Source organism: Dermacentor albipictus, chromosome 2 (genome assembly GCF_038994185.2).
Source record: "Dermacentor albipictus isolate Rhodes 1998 colony chromosome 2, USDA_Dalb.pri_finalv2, whole genome shotgun sequence".
NCBI classification, from domain to species: domain Eukaryota; kingdom Metazoa; phylum Arthropoda; class Arachnida; order Ixodida; family Ixodidae; genus Dermacentor; species Dermacentor albipictus.
The window spans coordinates 200,139,242-200,160,640 of NC_091822.1; the positions used below are offsets into that span (position 1 = coordinate 200,139,242).

General features: G+C 46.7%; 1 protein-coding gene across 1 annotated transcript in view; it reads right to left on the bottom strand.

The window, feature by feature from the left end:
- LOC135904548 (uncharacterized) overlaps nt 1-21,399 on the bottom strand; it is a 302,521-nt gene that overhangs the window by 97,860 nt on the left and 183,262 nt on the right. Inside the window, exon 15 of the mRNA XM_070534610.1 lies at nt 1,593-1,726. Coding sequence (XP_070390711.1) covers nt 1,593-1,726 — 134 coding nt within the window. The remainder of the gene's footprint in view (nt 1-1,592; nt 1,727-21,399) is intronic.

A 21,399-nucleotide genomic window follows, 5' to 3' on the forward strand; every position in this document is an offset into this window, starting at 1 on the left:
CTAAAAGTCAGGCATGAGCAGGGTCCGTCGCTTCCGTTACTTACCCCGAGGTAGTCGAGGGTGCGGCGCATGCGCAGTTGGAGGCGCGGTGCTTCCGCGAGCCGCCCGTCGCCTCGAGTCATATCGACGCTTGATGGCAGAAGAAGGAAACGCGGAGAAACCACTCGTAGACGGAGCTTTTGATTTGGACATAAAGGAATAATTACGTCAGTGGCCATGTTAAAAGCGACAAAACGCCAACTTCCTGCACAGCTTTGGCGTACCTTCAACTTTTTGCCAAGGCTGCAGCTATTTTCTTTCGACCAAAGCGCGCTGTCTCTAAATGGTGCGTTTCAGAGGCCGCATTTTTTGATTGATCAATTTCTGTGATACTTTCTTGTGAGCCCTCCTCAGGGTGATGGCGGCTGTCATTTGTTGTTGACGTCGACGTTTTTCCACGCTCATCCCGTCAGCGCATTTAGCGAAGGGGCATAAATTACGACTGACGCGCGAAGTGAGCTCACCCGCAAGCTTATGTCGCTGCTCCCGCTATCTTTAGGCTGACGAGAGAGAGAGAGAGACAGGGAAGCTAACCGTATCCCCGTCTTAAACCCCATGCACAAAGGGCTTGACGAGAATATATCGCAATCCAGGGCGGTTTCATAACCCGTTAGTCCGTGTCGCATTGTCGGAAGAATGACAAAAGACGCGCGTTTTAGCGTTCGCTTGCGACCACTCAGAAATTTTACTCAGTGTTACGCAGTTTGCGTATTTCATATTTTCTGATTACCTCATATGTGACCCGTTAAGACCATTGAGTGAACTGGTAGAGGAAGTTTGTGTCACAAGAGTAGGTCTTGTTGATGGCCCACTTGGTAAAGGGTTCACAATGGAAGGAAGGACTCAACAGACGACCCTTCCCTAGGAGCCTTGCGCGCGACGGAAGAGTGCGAGCTTCTTCCCTGCGCGAGATGGAGCCGCGACCGCCACCTCACCATCGCACGCTTTCATTCGCACACACAGCACACGGCGCCAGTTCTATCGCCCTTGAACTTTACGCGGAACCTCACGGCGACGGCAGAAATGCTCCTCGAGTGTTCATATTATTGCTATCTCAATAAAAGTAAGAAGACAGCATTACGTCACGCAGCCGCCTTAGCAAGCTAACGCTGCGTGAGGCCAGTCCCCTTGCTTAGTGTCGGCCCAAAACGCGACATATTGCGTCGAGTTCACGGAGCAAAAATCGAGATTTGCTGACATGAAGGGAATTTTTCCTTTCTCCATGCGAAAGGGTGTCGAAAAAAATCAACTGGGGGTACTAAAACCGACAGCGCGCTCTATCCCCCATGCTCTGACGCTTTCACCACGTGTTGGGACGCCACTCTTGGCTTCAGTCACGTGGCGCGATGCTGCATCCTAACCTTTTCCTTCCTGCACGCCCCCACGCAGTCAACTGGCGCCTTCTCGCCGCACAAAGTGATGCTACACAGCCAGTCCACCGCACACAAAACGGAATTTCCGAGCGCGCTCATCAGGTGCAGATGCAGAAAAATGCTTTCGGCTTTACAAAGACAGCATTCGCTTTCAAAGCAGAGAGGAGCGAAAGTGCTTGCAGTTTTCTGCATTCGAAGTCCCGGCACAGGTCCGAGCGAGCCTTCATACGGCAGTGGAGGATCATGTCCTGCGGTGGGTACGCCTGCTCGATCAGGTTCTTCAGGTGGTCCGCGTTGAACTGCATCGTCGCGTCCTGCGTTCCAAGCAATGCGGCATTGAGTAAATTTATCGGTATTAGAAAAAGCTGGCAATGTTCTGTCGCCGCCCTTTTAACGGCAGCAAGATGACACCGCAGAATTTGCGCTCATAAACAACAAGAGCAGCGTTTACATGAATGCGAGAAGTGCCGCATCGCATCGCATTTTGAGAGAATCGCATCCATGGCGGCAATGTGCCAGGAAAGCGATTGGCAATAATGCACCAGGAGAGAGTCGATCGAGACGGGTGATTCGACTCACGCGGTGCATGTAAACGCTGGCGTATCGCACCGAGAGAGAGTAAAAAGAGACTTCTGCCGGCGTGCGACTCCCCCATTGACCAGCGGCACGCGCTCGCCGCAAACTGGCTGGTGTCGGACGGCGGGGGATACGGCGAATGTAAACGCTGTCGCTTAGTATTACCGTGATGCACGAATAAATGCGATGTGCTATACTGGCGCATTCATGTGAACGCGGCTAGGATCCGTCACGCTGTATACGCTTTCAAGGAACAGTGCACTTTCTGCTTCACATGCACTCTCTGCGTCACCGCCGTTGGAACGACTCAGAGGATCTGGACGTCTCCCTATCGACTGACCACCCTGTGTTTACACGTGCCGGACGGACAAATCGCAGCGCGATAACGTGAACTGTTGGTTTCATTTAGACGCCCCGAGGGACGTTGACATCACTGCAAACACACTGCATACGCTGCAAAGTGTGCCGTGTGTTTCGCGCTAGGACAGTAAATGCAAATACTAAGTCGACGTGGACTATTGAAATACCATTCCAGGTACCTCTCAGCGCTTGTTTTGTGGCCTAGAAAAGACTTAATTTACGAGAAAATTGCTTCTGAAGGGTGCGCATACCTTTAGCGTAATTCAGATCACCCGCCCCCGAGCGCGAAGTGGTGACGTTGCGTACGTCATCACCACCCATTTGCCGTCCGCAAGTAAAACGGCTCCCGACAGATGGCGCTACGATTTTATGCGCAGTAGGGTCCCTCGATGTCTTCCTCCCCCGCGGGAGGTGGAGGACATCCAGGCACCCTTGCCGTAGTTTGAAGCACTCCGGAAACATCTGTTGCTGACGAATTCTGTCAACTTATATCCAGACCAGGAATTCCGTTTACTTGCCTACAATTTACAAGTTCGGCAACACTAGCAGAACAGAAGTTTCGTGCGTGCTTGATGTCACAACATCCTCAACTTGACTGTGAGTTTAGTTTAAATGAATTGAAGTGTGCTCTTTCGTCATGCTGTACAAAGACAACCGCATGCCCAGATGGTGTTACATATGTGATGTTAAAGAACCTAGGCCCAGCAGGAAGAATGGCTCTTTTGGAGATATTTAATGATACCTGGATAAGAGAGACTCTTCCAGATTCATGGAAATTAGCTGCGGTAATTCCAGAACTGAAACCAGGTAAGACTCCCCTTTGTCTTGACTCCTACCGACCCATCAGTCTCACAAGCTGTTTTTCCAAACTAATGGAGAAGATGATAGGCAGTCGACTACAATGTCCGGGTCAACACACAAATGTGTTTTCCAACTACATGACCGGTTTTCGACAATATAGGTGTACAATGGATGCTGTATTAGACATTGCCACATGCGTCGAACATGAACGAATTTGTGGAAATGTGTCAGTAGCAGTATTCTTGGACATTCAAAGAGCATTCGACACTGTAAGTCACATAAACGTCCTTACTGGCATGTTAGAGCTTGGCCTACACAGTCGAACACTGCGATGGGCATCAAACTTCTTGAAAAATAGAAAAATATTGTTACGTGTAGCTGACGTACGAGTCTATTTACAATATATTTACACGTAGACAAACGGTGGCAATGATGGCGACGCTATATCAAGCGGTGGACACGTCGTCTTTCTTCTCCTCAGTGCAGCCACACTGTGGCGGCTGTTCCGTAGCATCACGCCCGGCAGTAGAAGCGCCGTCCCGGTGCTTAATCTACACATCCGCGGCGAAAGGTGTGTGATATGGCGTCAGTCTCGCCACGTGAACGATGTCACCTGCAGCCGACGATGACGCTGAGAGGCTGGCGGGGATGATTTCATACGTAACATCGGTCACTTGTCGCGCCACAATATTTATGGAAACAATCGAAGAAGAGAGTAATTATCACAGCATCACGCAAGGAATTCCGCAGGGCAGTGTTCTCCGTTCGTTTTTATTCAACTGTGTCATGGCAGCCTTGCCGCTAAAGCTCCCGTCTGGTCTACAGTATTCTCTGTGCGCAGATGGCATCTGCATATGGGCGTCTGGATCTCATATACAAGACATTCAAACAACGCTACAAGAGGGTCTTGATAGTATCGACACCTTTTTAAAAGAAAGAGGCATTAGTCTTTCATACGCAAAGACAGCCGTGGTTCCTTTCACGAGACGACAGCTGAATAATTTACAACTTACGCTTAATGGGCAAACTTTGATGTTTGTGAAAGAGCATAAATTTCTTGGAGTTATTCTTGACCAGAAGCTGGCATGGCCATCACACATCCGCGCAATTGAAAAGCAGACCAATGCTGTAATAAACGTTTCCGACGACTCACTGGCACAACGTGGGGGGGTGAGAGATCAGTCTCTTCACCACTAAATGTTCATAACGCACTTATAAAACAAAAAAAAATTGCTTACTCGGCACCTATTCTTCATGGTTTATTGCAAACCTCTGAGGAACGTCTTCAACGTTTACTGGCAAGGGGGCTGCGAGTGTGTCTTGGGGTTCCGCAGGCTACCTCGAGTTCTTCAGTAATTGCTGAAGCTCGTCACCCACCATTTCATGCCATACGAACGGTTGAAACATGCCGACATACTTATCGCATCTTAACCCAACACGAGAAGCATCCATTAAACCTCGCACTTACTGAAAGAAACAAAGCCAAAATTCACGATATTGATCGAAAACATAAAGCATTATTACCAAGATTTTAATTATGCTAAGTGGATGTTAGTTACCCTCCCTGGATGTTAACATGTCCTCAAATAAAATTATCGGTTGACGGGATTATATCTAAGAGAGACATGTTCATAGTAGTCGCACAACAACTGGCACTCTTCCAAATAAACTCATTGTATCCCCAGTACATCCACGTGTATACAGATGGTTCGTGTCATAAAAATTCCTCGACTTCAGCGTTCGTCACTCCACATTTAGTGCTAGAGCAAACATTTAAATTATCCCGAGAGACATCTTCCACCATGGCAGAACTGTTTGCAATCCTGTGTGATTTGCGTTTCATAACATCAGAAAAGCATTCGCAAAAATGGGTTATCTTTAGCGATTCGCAAGCCGCTCTCACATTACTACAGAGCAACAATAATATTCTTTGAAAACTTTGCTATTGTATGAGACGCTTAAAGAACTTACAAAAGCAAGCGCAATGAACGACGTAATTGCGTTTCAGTGGATACCAGGGCACTGCAATATACCTGGTAATACTGCAGCGGACGCAGCTGCGAATCGGGCGCACAATAATGCAGATAAAACCAATCTTTCCCTATTGCGTAATGAAGTCCATCTGATCGTGAGACAGATTTATTGTTGCCTAAACAGAACTACCTGGTTTGATCAGCAAACTAAAAACTCGGAGTTATACTTTATAGACCCATGTATAAAGTTATCAATGCCGGAAAATCTAAGAGACAACATAAAATTTGAAACATTGGTACACCGCCTGCGTCTTGGTACTGAATTTACGAAACACTTTTTGTACAGGATAAAACGTGTCTCTAGTCCGCAGTGTTCTTGTCGCCATCCAGACGAAGATGTGCATCCTCTTCTCCTCGAGCGCACTAAATACGATCCACAAAGAAGGGTACTGCAGGCAAAGTTGTTGATATTAGACAGAAGGCCATTCACCCTAAAAAAGATACTTGGCCCATGACCAACTGCGGGCCTTCAGAAAAGAGCACTTCTTGTTCTGAAAAAGTTTTTAGAGGGCACCAACATTTTGGGAAAATATTAAGTTTCAGATAATCGTAATAAGCTAACTGAGTAACATAAATGTTCTGGGTTCAAAATTGATTTATGTGGTGATCGCAACTTTTAAGTAATATGTATGATTCTATTCTGTACTTGCAGTGTATTACATGTGCTGGGTATTTTGGCTGTTCAAAATATCTGGCGTTATATATGCGTACGTGTACTGACCTCATACACAAAGCTTTGCGATTCATGTACTGTTGGACTGTTTATTTTTTATTCATTCAGTGTTCTACTGAGTGTCATATTTTGCGTCACTATTCTCCCTTTTTACGCAAATTTGTTTCCTTTGCCAAGTGACAAGGAGTATCAGTGAAACTTCATTTGGTCCTAGTTGGTACATAATTCTGAACTTAAACTTACAGCGCAAACACCTAAGACGCACCACAAAAGGAAGCTACGACACACACTGGCGCTGACTAACAACTTCTGTATTTCTTCGTCGTCGATGCATATATAAAGCACAGGCCACGCAACCGCGCAGGCACACAGATTACGTTACTGAGATCTGCCAAATTATCACATACGCAAACGTAGGAATTCAAATTCAGATGGGTGCAGGGACAAAGATGTGTCACTGATGCATTTATCGCCTTGTGTTTTTATGTGGCAGGCCTCCAAGACAAGCCGCGCATGCTCATTCTTGCTTTTGCCAAGAATCAACGTCCGATCAAGTCGCGCCTCACAATTGCTGCAAGAGTTTATATGCGCTACAAGGTGCGCTCCTCTATCTACATTTTTGTTTACTCTTTGTGTATGTTCCCTGAGTCACTCATTGACGCAACGCCATGTCTGGCCAACGTACGTCTTACCACGTGAGAGTAGATTGGAATAAACCACGCCGACAGCTCACGACACGTATGAAGCACCATGCCGAATTTGGCATCCTCCACTGCTCCCTCCGCAGGCGCGGGAGCATAGCTTTGAAAGCTTGTTAGGCGCAGAAAACGCCAAAGGAACACCATGCGTGCAAGCAACTTTCTTGAGTTGATGGGTGACCTTGTGCATATAAGGGACCACCGCAGGCCTTCGCGTTTTACGTTCGGCGGCCGGCTTTTTCGTGGTTTTCCTTTTCTGAATCAGAGCTTCAACCACGGCAGCCAAAGCGACGTAGGGAATTAACCTAGCTGCCAGAAGTCAGCTGATCTGATTATCAAAACTTTCTTGGATCTTGAGCACACACGAACTCTTAAGAGCCAATTTCGTACATGACGACGCAATGCCTCTTTTCAGCATCTTCGAGTGCGCAGACCTAAATGACAAAAGTTCCTTTTTTCGCACGGGTTTGATACGCCCAACACACGTGGCGTTCACCGAACTCAAGCTTCAGTTCCAAGAACTGCAATACATTGTTTTGTGGACTCTCACGGGTAAACACGAGACCTTGTCTATGTTCCTTAAAATAATCTAAAACCTTATTGATCGTATCCTGGCAGGACGAGTCAAGCGATAAAAATACCAAAACATCATCGGCATATCTAAAAACATTTAAAACTTTCCGCTCAATAAAAGCATGGTCTAAAGAATGGTCCATACTAGGCGAAAAAATTTCAACAAGAACGGGAGCGACACATGACCCAATAAAAATACAATTCCGTTGTAAGTACGGCTGGTCATTGAAAACAATAAAAGTAACTCGAAGGTAATGTTCTAAAAGACTTTAAAAATTATCCACTGAAAGTCCGGCATGAGTCTGGAATGAGATCATACCACTATACTCATTACATTGATGTACCGAAGACAGGAGTTCAGGCTGTGGAACTTAATAAAATAAATCTTCAACATTCATTTCACAGTTATTCAGTTATTGAACTTATTCAGTGGGTTTGCTTAAATTAAAGTGATTTCGCAGCAAACTTAAAGTGAGTTTGCTTAAATTCGCCGTATGCTTAAGTTCGCCTTAAAACTTCAGCATACGGCGAAGTAAACTGCATTAAATAAACTGCATAAACTAAACTGCATAAACAAAACTGCACAAACTAAACTGCGTACGAGTGGATTCCTTCATTCATCCCCAGCGCCATCTGGAGCAGGAGGCTCTGCCGATGGCCTGGCGCACACTTCCAGCACTTTCCTATTGAAGCGTCTGTGTGTCTCTCTCTGTGCGTTAGCTGCATCGCTAAGGCAAAAGAATGCAGGTGTTTCTTGTAGGCATGATTCATTGCACAACAACCGATTTAATTTTTTGACGTCGATATGCGGACGTTTGTTCAGTTTGAACGTAACTGGTCAAAGTGGCTATTCGAATTGGCTGCTGAATATGTCGCACAGGGCGTGTGATAAGGAAGTAATTACAGTCATTGCCGCGGGCGCAGGGCGTTAGATGAAGTAAGATATAAACGGAGGAAAACGTTTCAGCGTCGATAAGCGGCCCCAACCACTATCTAGAAACATTGCGTGGGAGAAAGGCAGCGCGCACACGCTCCATGGCGGGTTCTGAGAGTTGTATAACCAACGCAACACAGGCGGTGCCGCATAGTTGCCCAACAAAAGCTGCAACAACGGCGGGGACCGAGTCACGTATAAACGCTAGCACGTTTGCTTTGCGCTGCCGATTTTACTGCCGTAAAAATTTCGCACCATTGCTTTCCCTTAGTGCAAATTTAACCAGATACAATGTGAGTCTTTGTACATCACATCGTTGGAGCTGTACCGTTCGAACGTCCTGTCTTGTGCGTTGACAAACAATATACTCTAGCGATACTTTTTCGGCAATACAGAACAGAAGTGCAGGTCAGCCATGTAGAAGACCGTAGAGACTGTTCGCTGGGTGTGCGTGCCTTTTGCACCGCTCTGTAGCCCGAAGGCAGCGATGGCACAGAGATGGTGATCGTCTGCTGTCGTGCTGCACAAAGGCGCCATTTCATCTCGTGCTCGCAACTGTGCCAGTACGTTTTCAAACGAATGCAAAATGCCCCGGAGATGAAATTTCGGCACACATTTAGGAAAACGCACGCGTTCCCGCACTTCTCCGCTATATGACCTTCCTCCAAGGCCCGTAGTGGGGTTAAAGCTGGTCGAATTAACCGCTCAGCAGTCGAGATAACTGAGAGGCGTTTATAACAGGGAAGGAATTGATAGAACCGGAGTGATTGCAAGTGTAGGTAACGGTACAATATAGTGATAGAGGTTCCTGAAGATCGAGATCAGATTGGCATTGAATTTGCATTGAATATCCCGAACGAAAGAAAGAAAGACGGGAAGAAAGAAAGGAAGAAAGAAAGGAAGAGAAAAAGAGAATGCTAGATCGCGGTCAATGTAGAAAAACCTGACTAAATCAAGCAGGCTAGGCGACTGTTTGTCTCCACCCCGCTTCAAAGGGGATGCCAATAAATACCTTTTAAAATAATCAAATCTACACCATGAGCAAATATAATTTGCATAAGAATGCAGATTACTGGCCTTGCGCCTTGTACGTGCGGCAAATCATCCGCACCTATCATCTGTATCAAGTATTTCCACGCTGGGTTGGCCCTATCGTAAAGGCAGTCTGCGCTCTTTAATGTTTCGGGCGCGGCGTCTTGGCGGGAACCCGAAGCCGGCAACCTCTATCCTATCACGTGCCACCGTGACAAAAACGAAAAAAAGAAAAGAACACGGAAGGCCATTGCTGATTGGGTGGCGTAAAAAATAGGCGCTCCCGCGAAATACCGCTGGCCTCTAGTCCAGCCATAACAGGAACCGAGAATTTATTCCCGCGAGCGCAAAATTGCAGGAAAAGAACGAGGGTGGTCGGCGGCGGGTAAATTCCCTTCGGTCCGGAAGCTCCGCGCCATAGCGTGGACATTTTGTCACGTGACAAGACCTTGGAGAACCGCTTGGATCCACACCAGGGCAGACCACGGCCGACCGGGTTTCGCGGTGCGGCCGTGCGTCAGCAAGACCGCCACTTTGCTCAGCAGCGCCTTCCGCTCGCGAAAGAGCACCGTTTTATCGCGCAGTGTTATCGCATAGCCTCTGCGCCCTGACCTCGCTGGGCTTTGGCGTGCTGCTGCTACGTCCACGGGAGTCACGTCGTCACCGGTCGCGGGTTTGCCCAGAGGGAGCGCTATAGTGCGCGCGCTTCCTGCTGATACCGCGACCTCGGCGCCTGGCCGGCCGACCGCGGTCGGGCCGCGAAAGGCCGAAAAACATGTAAATTGAGCTTTTTTCTGCCGGGTTCTCTCTCTCTCTTTCTCTTGTTTCCTTTCGGGACTCTCTCCGGCGAGAGTGCCCAAGGTTGGCGCTACAGTGGTTTTGATGGCATTGTTTGTCCTGCTCTCGAAGTGAGCCATTCATGCGGCCACTCGATTGCTTATTGTGAAATCTTTTTCCCCCAGCAAACAGACGCACTTGACATAAAAATTGTTACAGCGCAAACACATGCAACCACAAAGTATGAAGGACACGACACAAGCACTGACTGTCAACTAAATTTTATTGACGGAAGACGGATACCTTATACAAGGGGAAAGGCAGAAGTGAAGGGGGAAGGGAGTGATACAATCGGGGAAAATGACAATGCGCATCGATGAACGAACGTGCCAGCAGTCAAGCCACTGCGCATGCGCTAGACGCAAGCTGCCTTTGGATTTTGCGTTGGGAACGCTATTTCACCGATTTAGCGGGAGCCCAAATAGCGGCCCCAAAAGTTTTGCGTCGGCAAACATGGCGGCACCCATCGAAGCCACGGCTCCAACCTAGCACCAAACTGGGTTCGATTCGCGGTAACGCGTGAAGTTGGCAAGCTAGGAGAAGTGACTGCGGTTATCGCTTTCTCTGAACTAGCGTGTCTTATGTAGATTGACTCATTAGACGCCGCTGATTTTTAATTCGATTGTGGATTTTATGGCTCGTAGGCCTAACAGGGCTAAGCTTGGCTGGTGAAGGCTAGTAAAGTTGGTTTGCTCAAAACTAAACGCAACTAATTGTTTGCTACTTACAGAATAGCCTCTAAATTGTAATTAAATGCGAATACACGCAAGTCAAAATTATTATTCCTATCATAAAATGATATATTTTATTTAATTATTTCTAATAGCTTTTCTTTGACGCCGTAGTGGCGCTGTCAACGCAAGACGCTATCCGCAAACGTAAAACCCTATTCTAAAACTCTTCACTCCTACGTGCCCCAACGCTAACACCCGCAAAGCTCTTTGGGGCCCCAAACTATAGGGGCCCCTATTCTAAAACTCCCTATTATCAAGGTGATGCGCAGTTTCTTCGGGTTTGCGACAGGCAGTGCAGTTGCTTTCAGTCAGCTTATTTGAGGGCACTGCTTTATGGACGCGGGTGGGAGCGCACTCACGTGGTATATATCGTACTTCGTGAGGTTTGTTTGCCAGTGATCGGGAAAAAATTGCACACAGTTATTACGTCTCTGCAAACACCGCAGTTGGATGTCATTTTGGGTGCTTACGAATGCATTATTGACACTTGGAAAATTTGGAGAATACTTCCCGAGTTAATTAATTGCAATTATCGAATTAAATCTCACTAACGAAATAATTACTGGCGGCTACTCCACTGTACTGGAAACAATATGCACTAGGCTTTCTTGGAATAACGCAAGTGCTCTTTTTTAATTCTTAGTGCATGACAATTGGGGAAACGTGTATAATTCACTCAGCAACCGAAATGAGGCCAAGCCGGATTAACTCTAAATCAGAATCAACTGCAGTCATGCGCAGCAGCGCTTATACTCGGACTCACAGAAAAAGAGGGAGAGGGAGAGAGAGAAAGCCGCCAGATTCTTGGGAAAGGCGAAGCGACATTAGTGATAGCCAAGTATGCCACAGTTACACTGAGCACGTGCTGGTGGGCGAGTTGGTTATACATGATTCACTCCGGTCACTCCGGCGTGCCCGCGACCGGGCCGGTGGGCTAGACCTGCCAGTCCCGACGTGGGACTAGCCGGGTGCGCGACGAGTTCGCGTTCTCGCCGGAGCTACAATAAAGTTTATTCACTCACTCACTCACTCCGGTCACATTAGTGCTCATTGTAAGGCTCACAAGTGCATTCCAGATTTTAATAGCACCTGTGTTTTGAACAGAGCTTATGATCAAAAGACAAGGGAGATATTGGAAGCGCTTGAGATCAAGGAGCATGGTGATGCTCGTATCAGTGAACGCTCAGATTCTCTATCGACAGAGGAACTGGCGTATCTTGAGAGCGGCGCTAAGAAGCTGTTGTGTATCGTGGTTTCGTTGTGCGATGCAGATGACGGCACTGTTTTGTCTTTTTTTTTCTTGTTGTTTTGATTCTTGGCCGCAGCTCCTGTGTCAAGAAATAAAACGCTCAGTTGTTCGTGCGCCTATACGTGGTTGTCCCGTGTCGCCTTCCTTCATCCGTTGTTCTATTGTAATCAGTGTAATCAGACAATTACACGAAGGCAGATTACACCAACGAGAAGATTCAGGTAAGGAAATTGAACTGTCTCGTACTATGAGGTATTGTATGAGGTCTTGAATGAGGTCATATAACGCCGCCACTACAGCGCTCACTTCTTCGAGGTCATACGAAGTTTCGTAAAGTGCAAGAAATATATATATATATATATATATATATATATATATATATATATATATGGGGTTCGGAAAGCTGGTCTGGCCATAGCATCCCCCGCAGACATCAAAACTCTCCGCCTATGGGTGGGCGGATATGCCAAGTTTCGAAAACGAATTGAATATTAGACATTAACTTTTCTTATTCGTTTTCGAAAATGATGTATTCGTTATTTCCAAATATCAAAACTAACAAAAACTTTCGCCACAACCTACTGTTAAAGTAGGCTTACTGCCCTCCTTCTGATGAATGAAGTATCGTAAACTATAAGAAGTAAAAGAACGACAATATTTTTCAAAGCAATGCAGAGACAAAATTAATATTTCAAGCTTTGTTTTCGGCTTCGCGGTGGAGTCCTGTATGACAACGTGTAATATTTTTTTTGCTTGTAAACTGTATTTTTGTTTTTCTTGCGGTCTTGTCATCTCACAGTTTTGTCTTTTACGCTACAACCAGTGATGTTTTACTTGACACGGGCTTTTAACATGTGTCCCGGTGCACAAATCCTTTAGTGGCTTTTTTGTTTCTATTTCCGCAACTTCTGATTGCTTTCCAACAAATGTTATTTCGCGTTTTTGGAAAGCTAGTCATACAGCAGGCATTAAATCTCGGAAATCTTGTTTTAAAAATGTTGACAGGCCATTCGCGCAGCTCTTTTCTTGACTGTTAGTGACTTTGTCTTTAAAACTGATACGAATTGTCCCTGGAGAGTTGGCTGTCGTATTTCTTTTTTGCTAGTCAATACAAGGGGGATACCTGATTGTACCGAAATAGATATTCCTGTTGCAAACATATGCTTCTGCGTTTGACTATTCAATCTTCGACTCGTTATTCGATACCTGCTATTCGTAGTCGATTCGTATTCGAAGAATTGATATTGGCGCACCTCTGCTATATAGTCATCAACTAGCGCATGCGCGATTTCCAGGCATTCAGACGCTTCTCCATCATTGGACAACAAGGTCTTGCCTGCGGGTGAGTACGCTTTCACCTTGATCTCTCCCCTTGCATCTCCATTCTGCGAAAAATGAACGAAGAAAGAACTTGAATAGGAAAACTACATTTTGTGGATGGAGACAGATTCACACGTAGAGGTGAATTTCCAGTGAAAGTAAAAGTTGCAGTTAAGAGCAATAGAGAGAGAAAAAGTCCTAGATGGAGAGCAAGCAAGGCTAGCCAGACGATAGCCTCAGTTTGCTACCCTGTACTGAGAAAATATAAGATGGGTATGAAAGATTGAAAGAAAAGACAGAAGAACGCAAACGCAGGCAAGAATGAACAACTTTCATTCTAGACACCTGTGTGACGCTGAATAAATTTGATTTGATAATGTTGCACTGTCCTTGTGGGCACTGTCAGACAGCCTATGAAGACACAGCATAGTCATAAGCAACGCCAATGCCTCACTGTCACAGAGTGCATGCCCGCGCCCCTCTCAAGATGGCCGCCATTGCCGCTGCAGCAGCAACGCCGCTTGAACGGCGATGGGGAAGAGAGCTTCCCATTGTCCCTGAGCTCGCCGGACCGGTTGGTGACGTGGCTCGCCTGAGCGCGCCGGAGGGACGAGGCGGCTCGGCGAGCGGCAGAGCGGCTTGGAGGACGGAGCAGATCGGTCGTGCACCGGGAGACAGCTGAAGATGTGGTCGGCAGGCTGAAACCTCCAGGCCGAAGTCTTCGCCGTGAGACCGACAGATGGTGCAAGTCCGTCAGGATCTTCGGCAGCGAGGTACCAGCAGCCCGACGCTCTTCAGACCGGGATCTCGGCAAGCACGCCGCAGTTAAGCCTCGTGTTCCAGCCCGCTCTCAAAACTTTCCGCCGGACTGTTCTTTTTTATCGCGTTTCATCTTTCATATTTATTTATCCATCGCGTGTTAATTATTATGCGAAGCATATTACTAGAGCTCAACCCAGCTCCTCAGGCGCGGCGGTGTCGCCTTCAATACCACGTGACACCGTGACGTCACTACAGAGGAGAAACGGGGCTCCAACTCGCGCCGTCGCTCGCGGCGTCGCCTTCAAGGCTGACCACGTGACACCGTGACGTCACGACAGAGGAGAAACGGGGCTCCAACTCGCGCCGTCGCTCGCGGCGTCGCGGCGGTATATAAGCAGCTGCGCTTGCCTCTGCTAGACACTCACGAGGTGAGATGCTTCCTGGAGACAGAGCTGCTCGTTGGAATGAGAAGCGAAGGTTGCGGCGTGCTACAGAGACTGATGAAGAGCGGGAAGCACGTCTGGCCAAGCAACGTGCTCAGTATGCGGCTCGGCGACAGGTTACTTACCAAGTTTAGCCACCAATATGCTTCGCATCTGACTAGGCTTAACCAAGCTAAGCCTCAGCCAATTTTTTTGTATGTTCTGTTAGTGTAGTGTTTGCCGCGTTTATTGTCACGTGTATTTTTTATTTTTGTCGCGTATTTTTTTGTTATTTCGCGAGTGTTAATAGTTCCCATGTGGTGGGCTTAGTGTCGCGCGAGCGGCGTCAGGGCGTGTGTTGTGTGACCCGCACGCCTTCCGTGAACTAGGCCCCGCTGCTGGTAATTTGTATGTCTTTCCAGTGTGTCTCGCGCATGATTTTATTTTATTAAATTGAACGTGTGTGTTGTACGTCACCTCCCGTCTGATGCCTCTGGTTCATGGTCGATCAGGCGTGGACCTTATCGCCGGTCAGCAGTCGAACCCTCAATAAACGCACGCGGGATGGGTTTGTTGTCGCCCCATCCCCTCCGGTTCGGAGAGTGCGACTAGCTCACCACCAATCTTTGACACTCACTCACTCAGTCACAATTTGTCGCACGATCCTGGTGCCCTTTGGGAAACGCAGCAGCGCCCTTATAGTGACCGGTGCTCATGTCTGGCCAGTGCCCAATAATTTTGATGTCCGTGAGTGGGCACTTGTCCAGCTTGTGGCTGATAGCGCTGCTCTTTGCTGCTTGAAGCGAGGGAACTCGAAAAGAAGGTGCGCGACTATTTACCTGCACCTACAAAATTCACAAATTGAGTTATTGGCCATTCCAATGATAAAGGAATACGCATTTGAAAGTGCCACTCTAAGCCGTCGTGAGAGGTCAGGCGGAATACGAAGGTATGAATTATGGCTCGAGGTATGAAGGTGTGCGCTTGTAAATTAGGATTCACTGATCCAACGTTAGCTGACGCAGTGTCGCTCGAAGTTCTTTTGCTGCGTCGTATCGCGAAAGGTTAATTCGAGTTCTTACCATCCTGTGGTCACTACAGCGCACCTTCCCGAGCACGTCCACATCTTGTATGATGCCAGGGTTAGCGCAGAGTATGGAGTCTATTTCATTCCTAGTCTCATCGTTCGAGCTCCTCCACGTCCACGCCAATGTATGAAAGCCTCTAACGCTACAGCTAGAATAGAACTGGCAGAACTTTCGAAGTTAATCAACAAGCGTAAGACAGCTGGCATAAGGAAGTATAATATGGATAGAATTGAACATGCTCTCAGGAACGGAGGAAGCCTAAAAACAGTGAAGAAGAAACTAGGAATTGGCAAGAATCAGATGTATGCGTTAAGAGACAAAGCCGGCAATATCATTACTAATATGGATGAGATAGTTCAAGTGGCTGAGGAGTTCTATAGAGATTTATACAGTACCAGTGGCACCCACGACTGTAATGGAAGAGAAAATAGTCTAGAGCAATTTAAAAACCCACAGGTAACGCCGGAAGAAGTAAAGAAAGCCTTGGGAGATATGCAAAGGGGCAAGGCAGCTGGGGAGGATCAGATAACAGCAGATTTAATGAAGGATGGTGGGCAGATTGTTCTAGGAGAACTGGCCACCCTGTATACGCAATGCCTCATGACCTCGAGCGTACCGGAATCTTGCAAGAACGCTAACACAATCCTAATCCATAAATCAAGGGGACGCCAAGGACTTGAAAAATTATAGACCGATCAGCTTACTGTCCGTTGCCGACAAACTATTTACTAAGGTAATCGCAAATAGAATCAGAAACACCTTAGGCTTCTGTCAAGCAAAGGACCGGGCAGGATTCCGTAAAGGCTACTCAACCATAGACCATATTCACACCATCAATCAGATGATAGAGAAATGTGCGAAATATAACCAACCCTTATATATAGCTTTCATTGATTACGAGAAAGCGTTTGATTGTGTCGAAACCTCAGCAGTCATGGAGGCATTCCGAAATCAGGGTGTTGACGCGCCGTACGTAAAAATACTGAAAGATATCTAAGGTGCCTCCACCGCCACCGTAGTCCTCCATAAAGAAAGCAACAAAATCCCAATAAAGAAAGGCGTCAGGAAGGGAGACACGATCTCTCCAATGCTATTCACAGCGTGTTTACAGGAGGTGTTCAGAGACCTGGATTGGGAAGAATTGGTGATAAGAGTTAATGGAGAATACCTTAGTAACTTGCGATACGCTGATGATATTGCCTTGCTTAGTAACTCAGGGACCAACTGCAATTCATGCTCACTGACCTGGAGAGGCAAAGCAGAAGGGTGGGTCTAAAAATTTATCTGCAGAAAACTAAAGTAATGTTTAACAGTCTGGGAAGAGCACAGCAGTTTACGATAGGTAGCGAGGCACTGGAAGGGGTAAGGGAATACATCTACTTAGGGCAGGTAGTGACGGCGGATCCGGATCATGAGATGGAAATAATCAGAAGGATAAGAATGGGCTGGGGTGCGTTTGGCAGGCATTCTCAGATCATGAACAGCAGGTTGCCATTATCCCTCAAGAGAAAAGTGTATAATAGCTGTGTGTTACCAGTACTCACCTACGGGGCAGAAACATGGAGGCTTACGAAAAGGGTTCTACTCAAATTGAGGACGACGCAACGAGCTATGTAAAGAAGAATGATAGGTGTAACGTTAAGGGATAAGAAAAGAGCAGATTGGGTGAGGGAACAAACGCGAGTTAATGACATCTTAGTTGAAATCAAGAAAAAGAAATGGGCATGGGCAGGACATGTAATGAGGAGGGAAGATAACCGATGGTCATTAAGGGTTACGGACTGGATTCCAAGGTCAGGGAAGCGTAGCAGGGGGCGGCAGAAAGTTAGGTGGGTGGATGAGATTAAGAAGTTTCTTCTCTTTCTTTATTAGTACTGTTAACCCTCGCTTGAGGGTTGTTACAGGGAGGGCAAATAGTACAACACAAGCAAATTTTACATTTCATAGCATCAGGATGGGTGTTCACGATACAAAATATCAATCAAACATTCAAATTTGTGCACATCCGTCTGATCGACAACATCAGGTAAGGCATTCCACATTTCAATCACGTCCGGGAAAAAAGAATAACGAAAAACATCAACACGTGTGTTATAAGGCTTGACGGCTCTGCTGTGGTTTATTCTCTCACTGCGGTTTGCAGGGAACTGGACATATGTTTCCTTTTTTATCTTCAGAGCCCTTTGAAGTATCTGAAAAAAAAATCTCAAGTCTGGCTTTCTTCCTTCGGGTTTCCAGCAACTCAAGCCCACACGAACGCAGAATTGTTGTTACCGAGTCAGTCCTTCGATACCTTGAAGCAATAAAACGAGCAGCCATTCTCTGAATTCTTTCTAGTTTGTGTATTAAGACTTTTTGGTGGGGGCTCCAGACAACGCAAGCGTATTCTAAAGATGGACGTATGAGAGTTTTATAAGCAATTAATTTAGCATCTTTCGTTGCATGTTCCAGCTTTTTCTTCAGTGAATACAGTTTTTGTGAAGCCGTCGAGCACAGGTTATCGATATGTTTACGCCAGTCTAAGTTATGTGTAATTGTGATCCCCAAATTTGCAGGGACAACACGGCCGCAACATGGCCGGGGTAGTCTTTGCCCTGCAGTGGGCGTGAACAGGCTGTTGATGATGATGATATATATATATATATATATATATGATGATATATATATATATATATATATATATATATATATATATATATCATAATCTCTTCTAAGTATTGTTTCTACAGGAAGCTTATCCCAAAGCCTGACATCATCGCTTGTAATATTTCTTTTGCCATATACAGACTGTGTTGAATCAAGCAGATGCATTTCATTAGAGCCAGAATGCTTAAGCAATGGTGACTGCAATGTTCCTTTCCTTAAAAAGACACTGAAGGCAAATACTAAGTCGACGTGGACTGTTCAAATACCATTCCAGAAACGTCGCAAAGCTTGTTTCGGGCCAAGAACAGGCTTAGATTACGAGAAAATTGCATCTGCAGGGTCCGAATACATTTTTCTAAATACAAATCACCTGCCACGCAACCGGGGGGCGGGGAGGGGTGACGTTGCATACGTCATACCACCTTTTGCTGCCGTCAGTGAGTAAAACGGCGCCCGACAGACGGCGGTACCGAGCCAAGACAGAGCAGTGGATTTGCCGCTGCAGCTGTCGAGTTATATAGCCTCTATAGTCAAGTGGCGTAGACCGTTCGGGCATCACGCGACATCAGATGGAAGTTGAATTCTCCGCTACTTGCAGTTTGTGTTAGTTTCGTGAGCCAGTAAAATCAGAGCAGCACTACGTGATAACGAAATTACTGACACAGATTAATTTCGTAGAGTCGAGCGAAAACAACACCTTTCGACCGTACTTGTCTTTGTCAATGGTAATTTCAACGAGTTATTTTTTTTCTAAAAATGAAATAGAACTGGATGGACAAGTAGCATTTGATTTCTTCGGATAATACAACGCAAGGAAGTTTTTTGCAACGAATGGTTGAGCACTAGTCACAGAATTTAATTGAGGAGTGCTTTCGTCATCGGGCAAGTATTTGAATGCCCTAGGGGAGTCTCTAATTATGTCCTGCATTTAACTCAAGTTCTCGATTATTAAGGCTTTGTTGGTGATAATATTGACGCCTTAGGGATTCTCGAGCAGTAATCTATCACTTTAGCTCGACTTGATATTTGCCTTTCCTGTCCCTTTAATATTTCCTCGAAGCTCGCTGTGAAAAAGCAGAGTGATATTACGCCGCCGTGTGCTTCGTGATTTCGGTGACGTGCACTCAAAGCAAGAACATTTACGAACAGGAGCCTGCTCCGTGATACAGGAGCCACTCCGGCGATTGCACGGCCTTGGATGCGAACAAGGACGCCGTCTTACGAGGCGCGTCTCCTTGAGGCCTCCTGATAACTCGAATCTGCTCCCCCGCCCCCTCTCCCGGTCTTGGTATCCCAAAGTGAACGTTCCCACAGTTTAGGCCCTACTCTTGTTTAGATGACGTCACTGTGACTAGGGCTGCCGCTGGATTTCTTCTACTGCATTGGCGAACCCTCCTCTCCGCTCGCTGCCAACGAGTCGCCCCCAGCCTCAGGCCGCTCGCCCCTCAAAGACCAGCATTGTCTTCAAGATAGCAAGCATCCGTCACTGGCAGGCACCGCGCCGCACCCTTGACCGTCGCGCCATTGGTGATGCCCTGGAGACTAGCTGTGCCTCGCTGGTGCCGTGTTCACTCGTTCCTTTCAATAAAAGCTGCAAGGAATTCTCTTGCCAGTCATGTGACTACTCTTCATAAACTTAGCATAGTGTCAGCTTTAATGGGCACATATATTATCCGCAGATCATAATCAGTGACGTTAGTGATGGCCTTTCGGTAGACAAATCCGACGTGAAAGATGAACCCAATATTTTTCTGCCGTCGAATGGCGACAAATAGCCACATCGTTGCCTGTCCAGAATTGCGGACAACTGCAGCCTTTGGATGTTGATAACCTTCCTTGAAATATCAGTAAAAATCCTAGTTTTTTAATTTACCATCAGGCAGTGTGCAGTTTAAACATTGCAGCTTCGGTGCAAGATTCAGAAATTGAAGTTTCTTTTGCAGCTGAAGCACAGGAAACTAGCTTTAACTGCAGATGATTATATATCACCCTTCTTCACCCGAGAAACAAGGCATCGCCATGCTCAGTCCCTTCAGCGCCAGAACTAATGCGTTAAGCTGTCTTTTTTCTTCCCGCACACGGTCAATGAGTGGCACGTTGTCCGATCGGCATGGTTGCAGAGCTGTGAGATATTCGAGCAAACAGTTATATAGGTCGTAGTGGTATCTTTATTTCTGTTTTGCTCGTACCTTGTGTTGGTACGTTTCTGCTTTGTTGGTACCTTGTTACTTTACGCATATACGTCCCCATTTGCTGAGTTGTCATTTGTATGTTATTGGATTGCTTTTTTTGCAGCATTTGGTGCATTTTTATTCTAGCCTAATTGTAAGCCTAAACTAGCAAAGGGGTGCTCGAAGAGTTGGGGTGTTCTGCTGTGTTGGTATGTATTGTGTAGCGTTCAGGTGGGTAAAAGCATCCTCCTTTAGTTATCAAACTTTCTACCTCATTTGTTGTTGTTGTGATGGTGGTGAATTGTAGCAACATGCGGGTTTAGATTGGCGAATTTGTTGTTGTTGTTCGTATTCTTATAGCACTTGGTGTTTTGTATGAATCCGTCTGTACTGTATGTAAACTGGTACTAGTTGAATGTATCTATATGCACTCCTGCTGGGCCTCCTGATGGCCTGCAGTATTCTCTAAATAAAGAAATAATAATATCGATGTGTGTCAACTGTGGGAATGCTCGACTATCACGTGTCTTCTGATGTTTTCGCCACAGGCTCTCGCGTCTTCTGTAATCCGGCTTCTCCCCGTAGCAAAGAGGCGGCGGCAATCGGTGTGGCTGCAGCATATTACGAGAGATGGCGCGAGTGTTGCGCTGCTATCGCCACCTGACGGTGGGGTTAGTTGAGCGCGACCGGGAGTAGGCTCTTCCTCTTTGGCTCGGGTTCAGCAAGCGACGCGGACGTTCCACGCGTGCGCCGATCCGTGCTTCTGCGAGACCGGCTCGCGAGGCCTAGGAGCAGCACACCGGACTAGACGAACACGATCGTTCAAACACGCCATCGTTCGCATTACCGTACACGCAAACGATGTTGGCGTCCAACACTGGGTGAACATACTCGCTCGATAACCAGTCGCAGTGAGACGCGCTTCCTAGATTTGTCGCACGCCCATCGGCATGTTCTGCGGATAGCAACTCGGCTAGCAGGCATTAATCTGTGAAAGGTTCAATAAATGCCCGTGTGATTGTTCACACCACAGTGTTGTCGTTCTTTTGTCCCAAGAGCACGGGTTAGACCATAAACA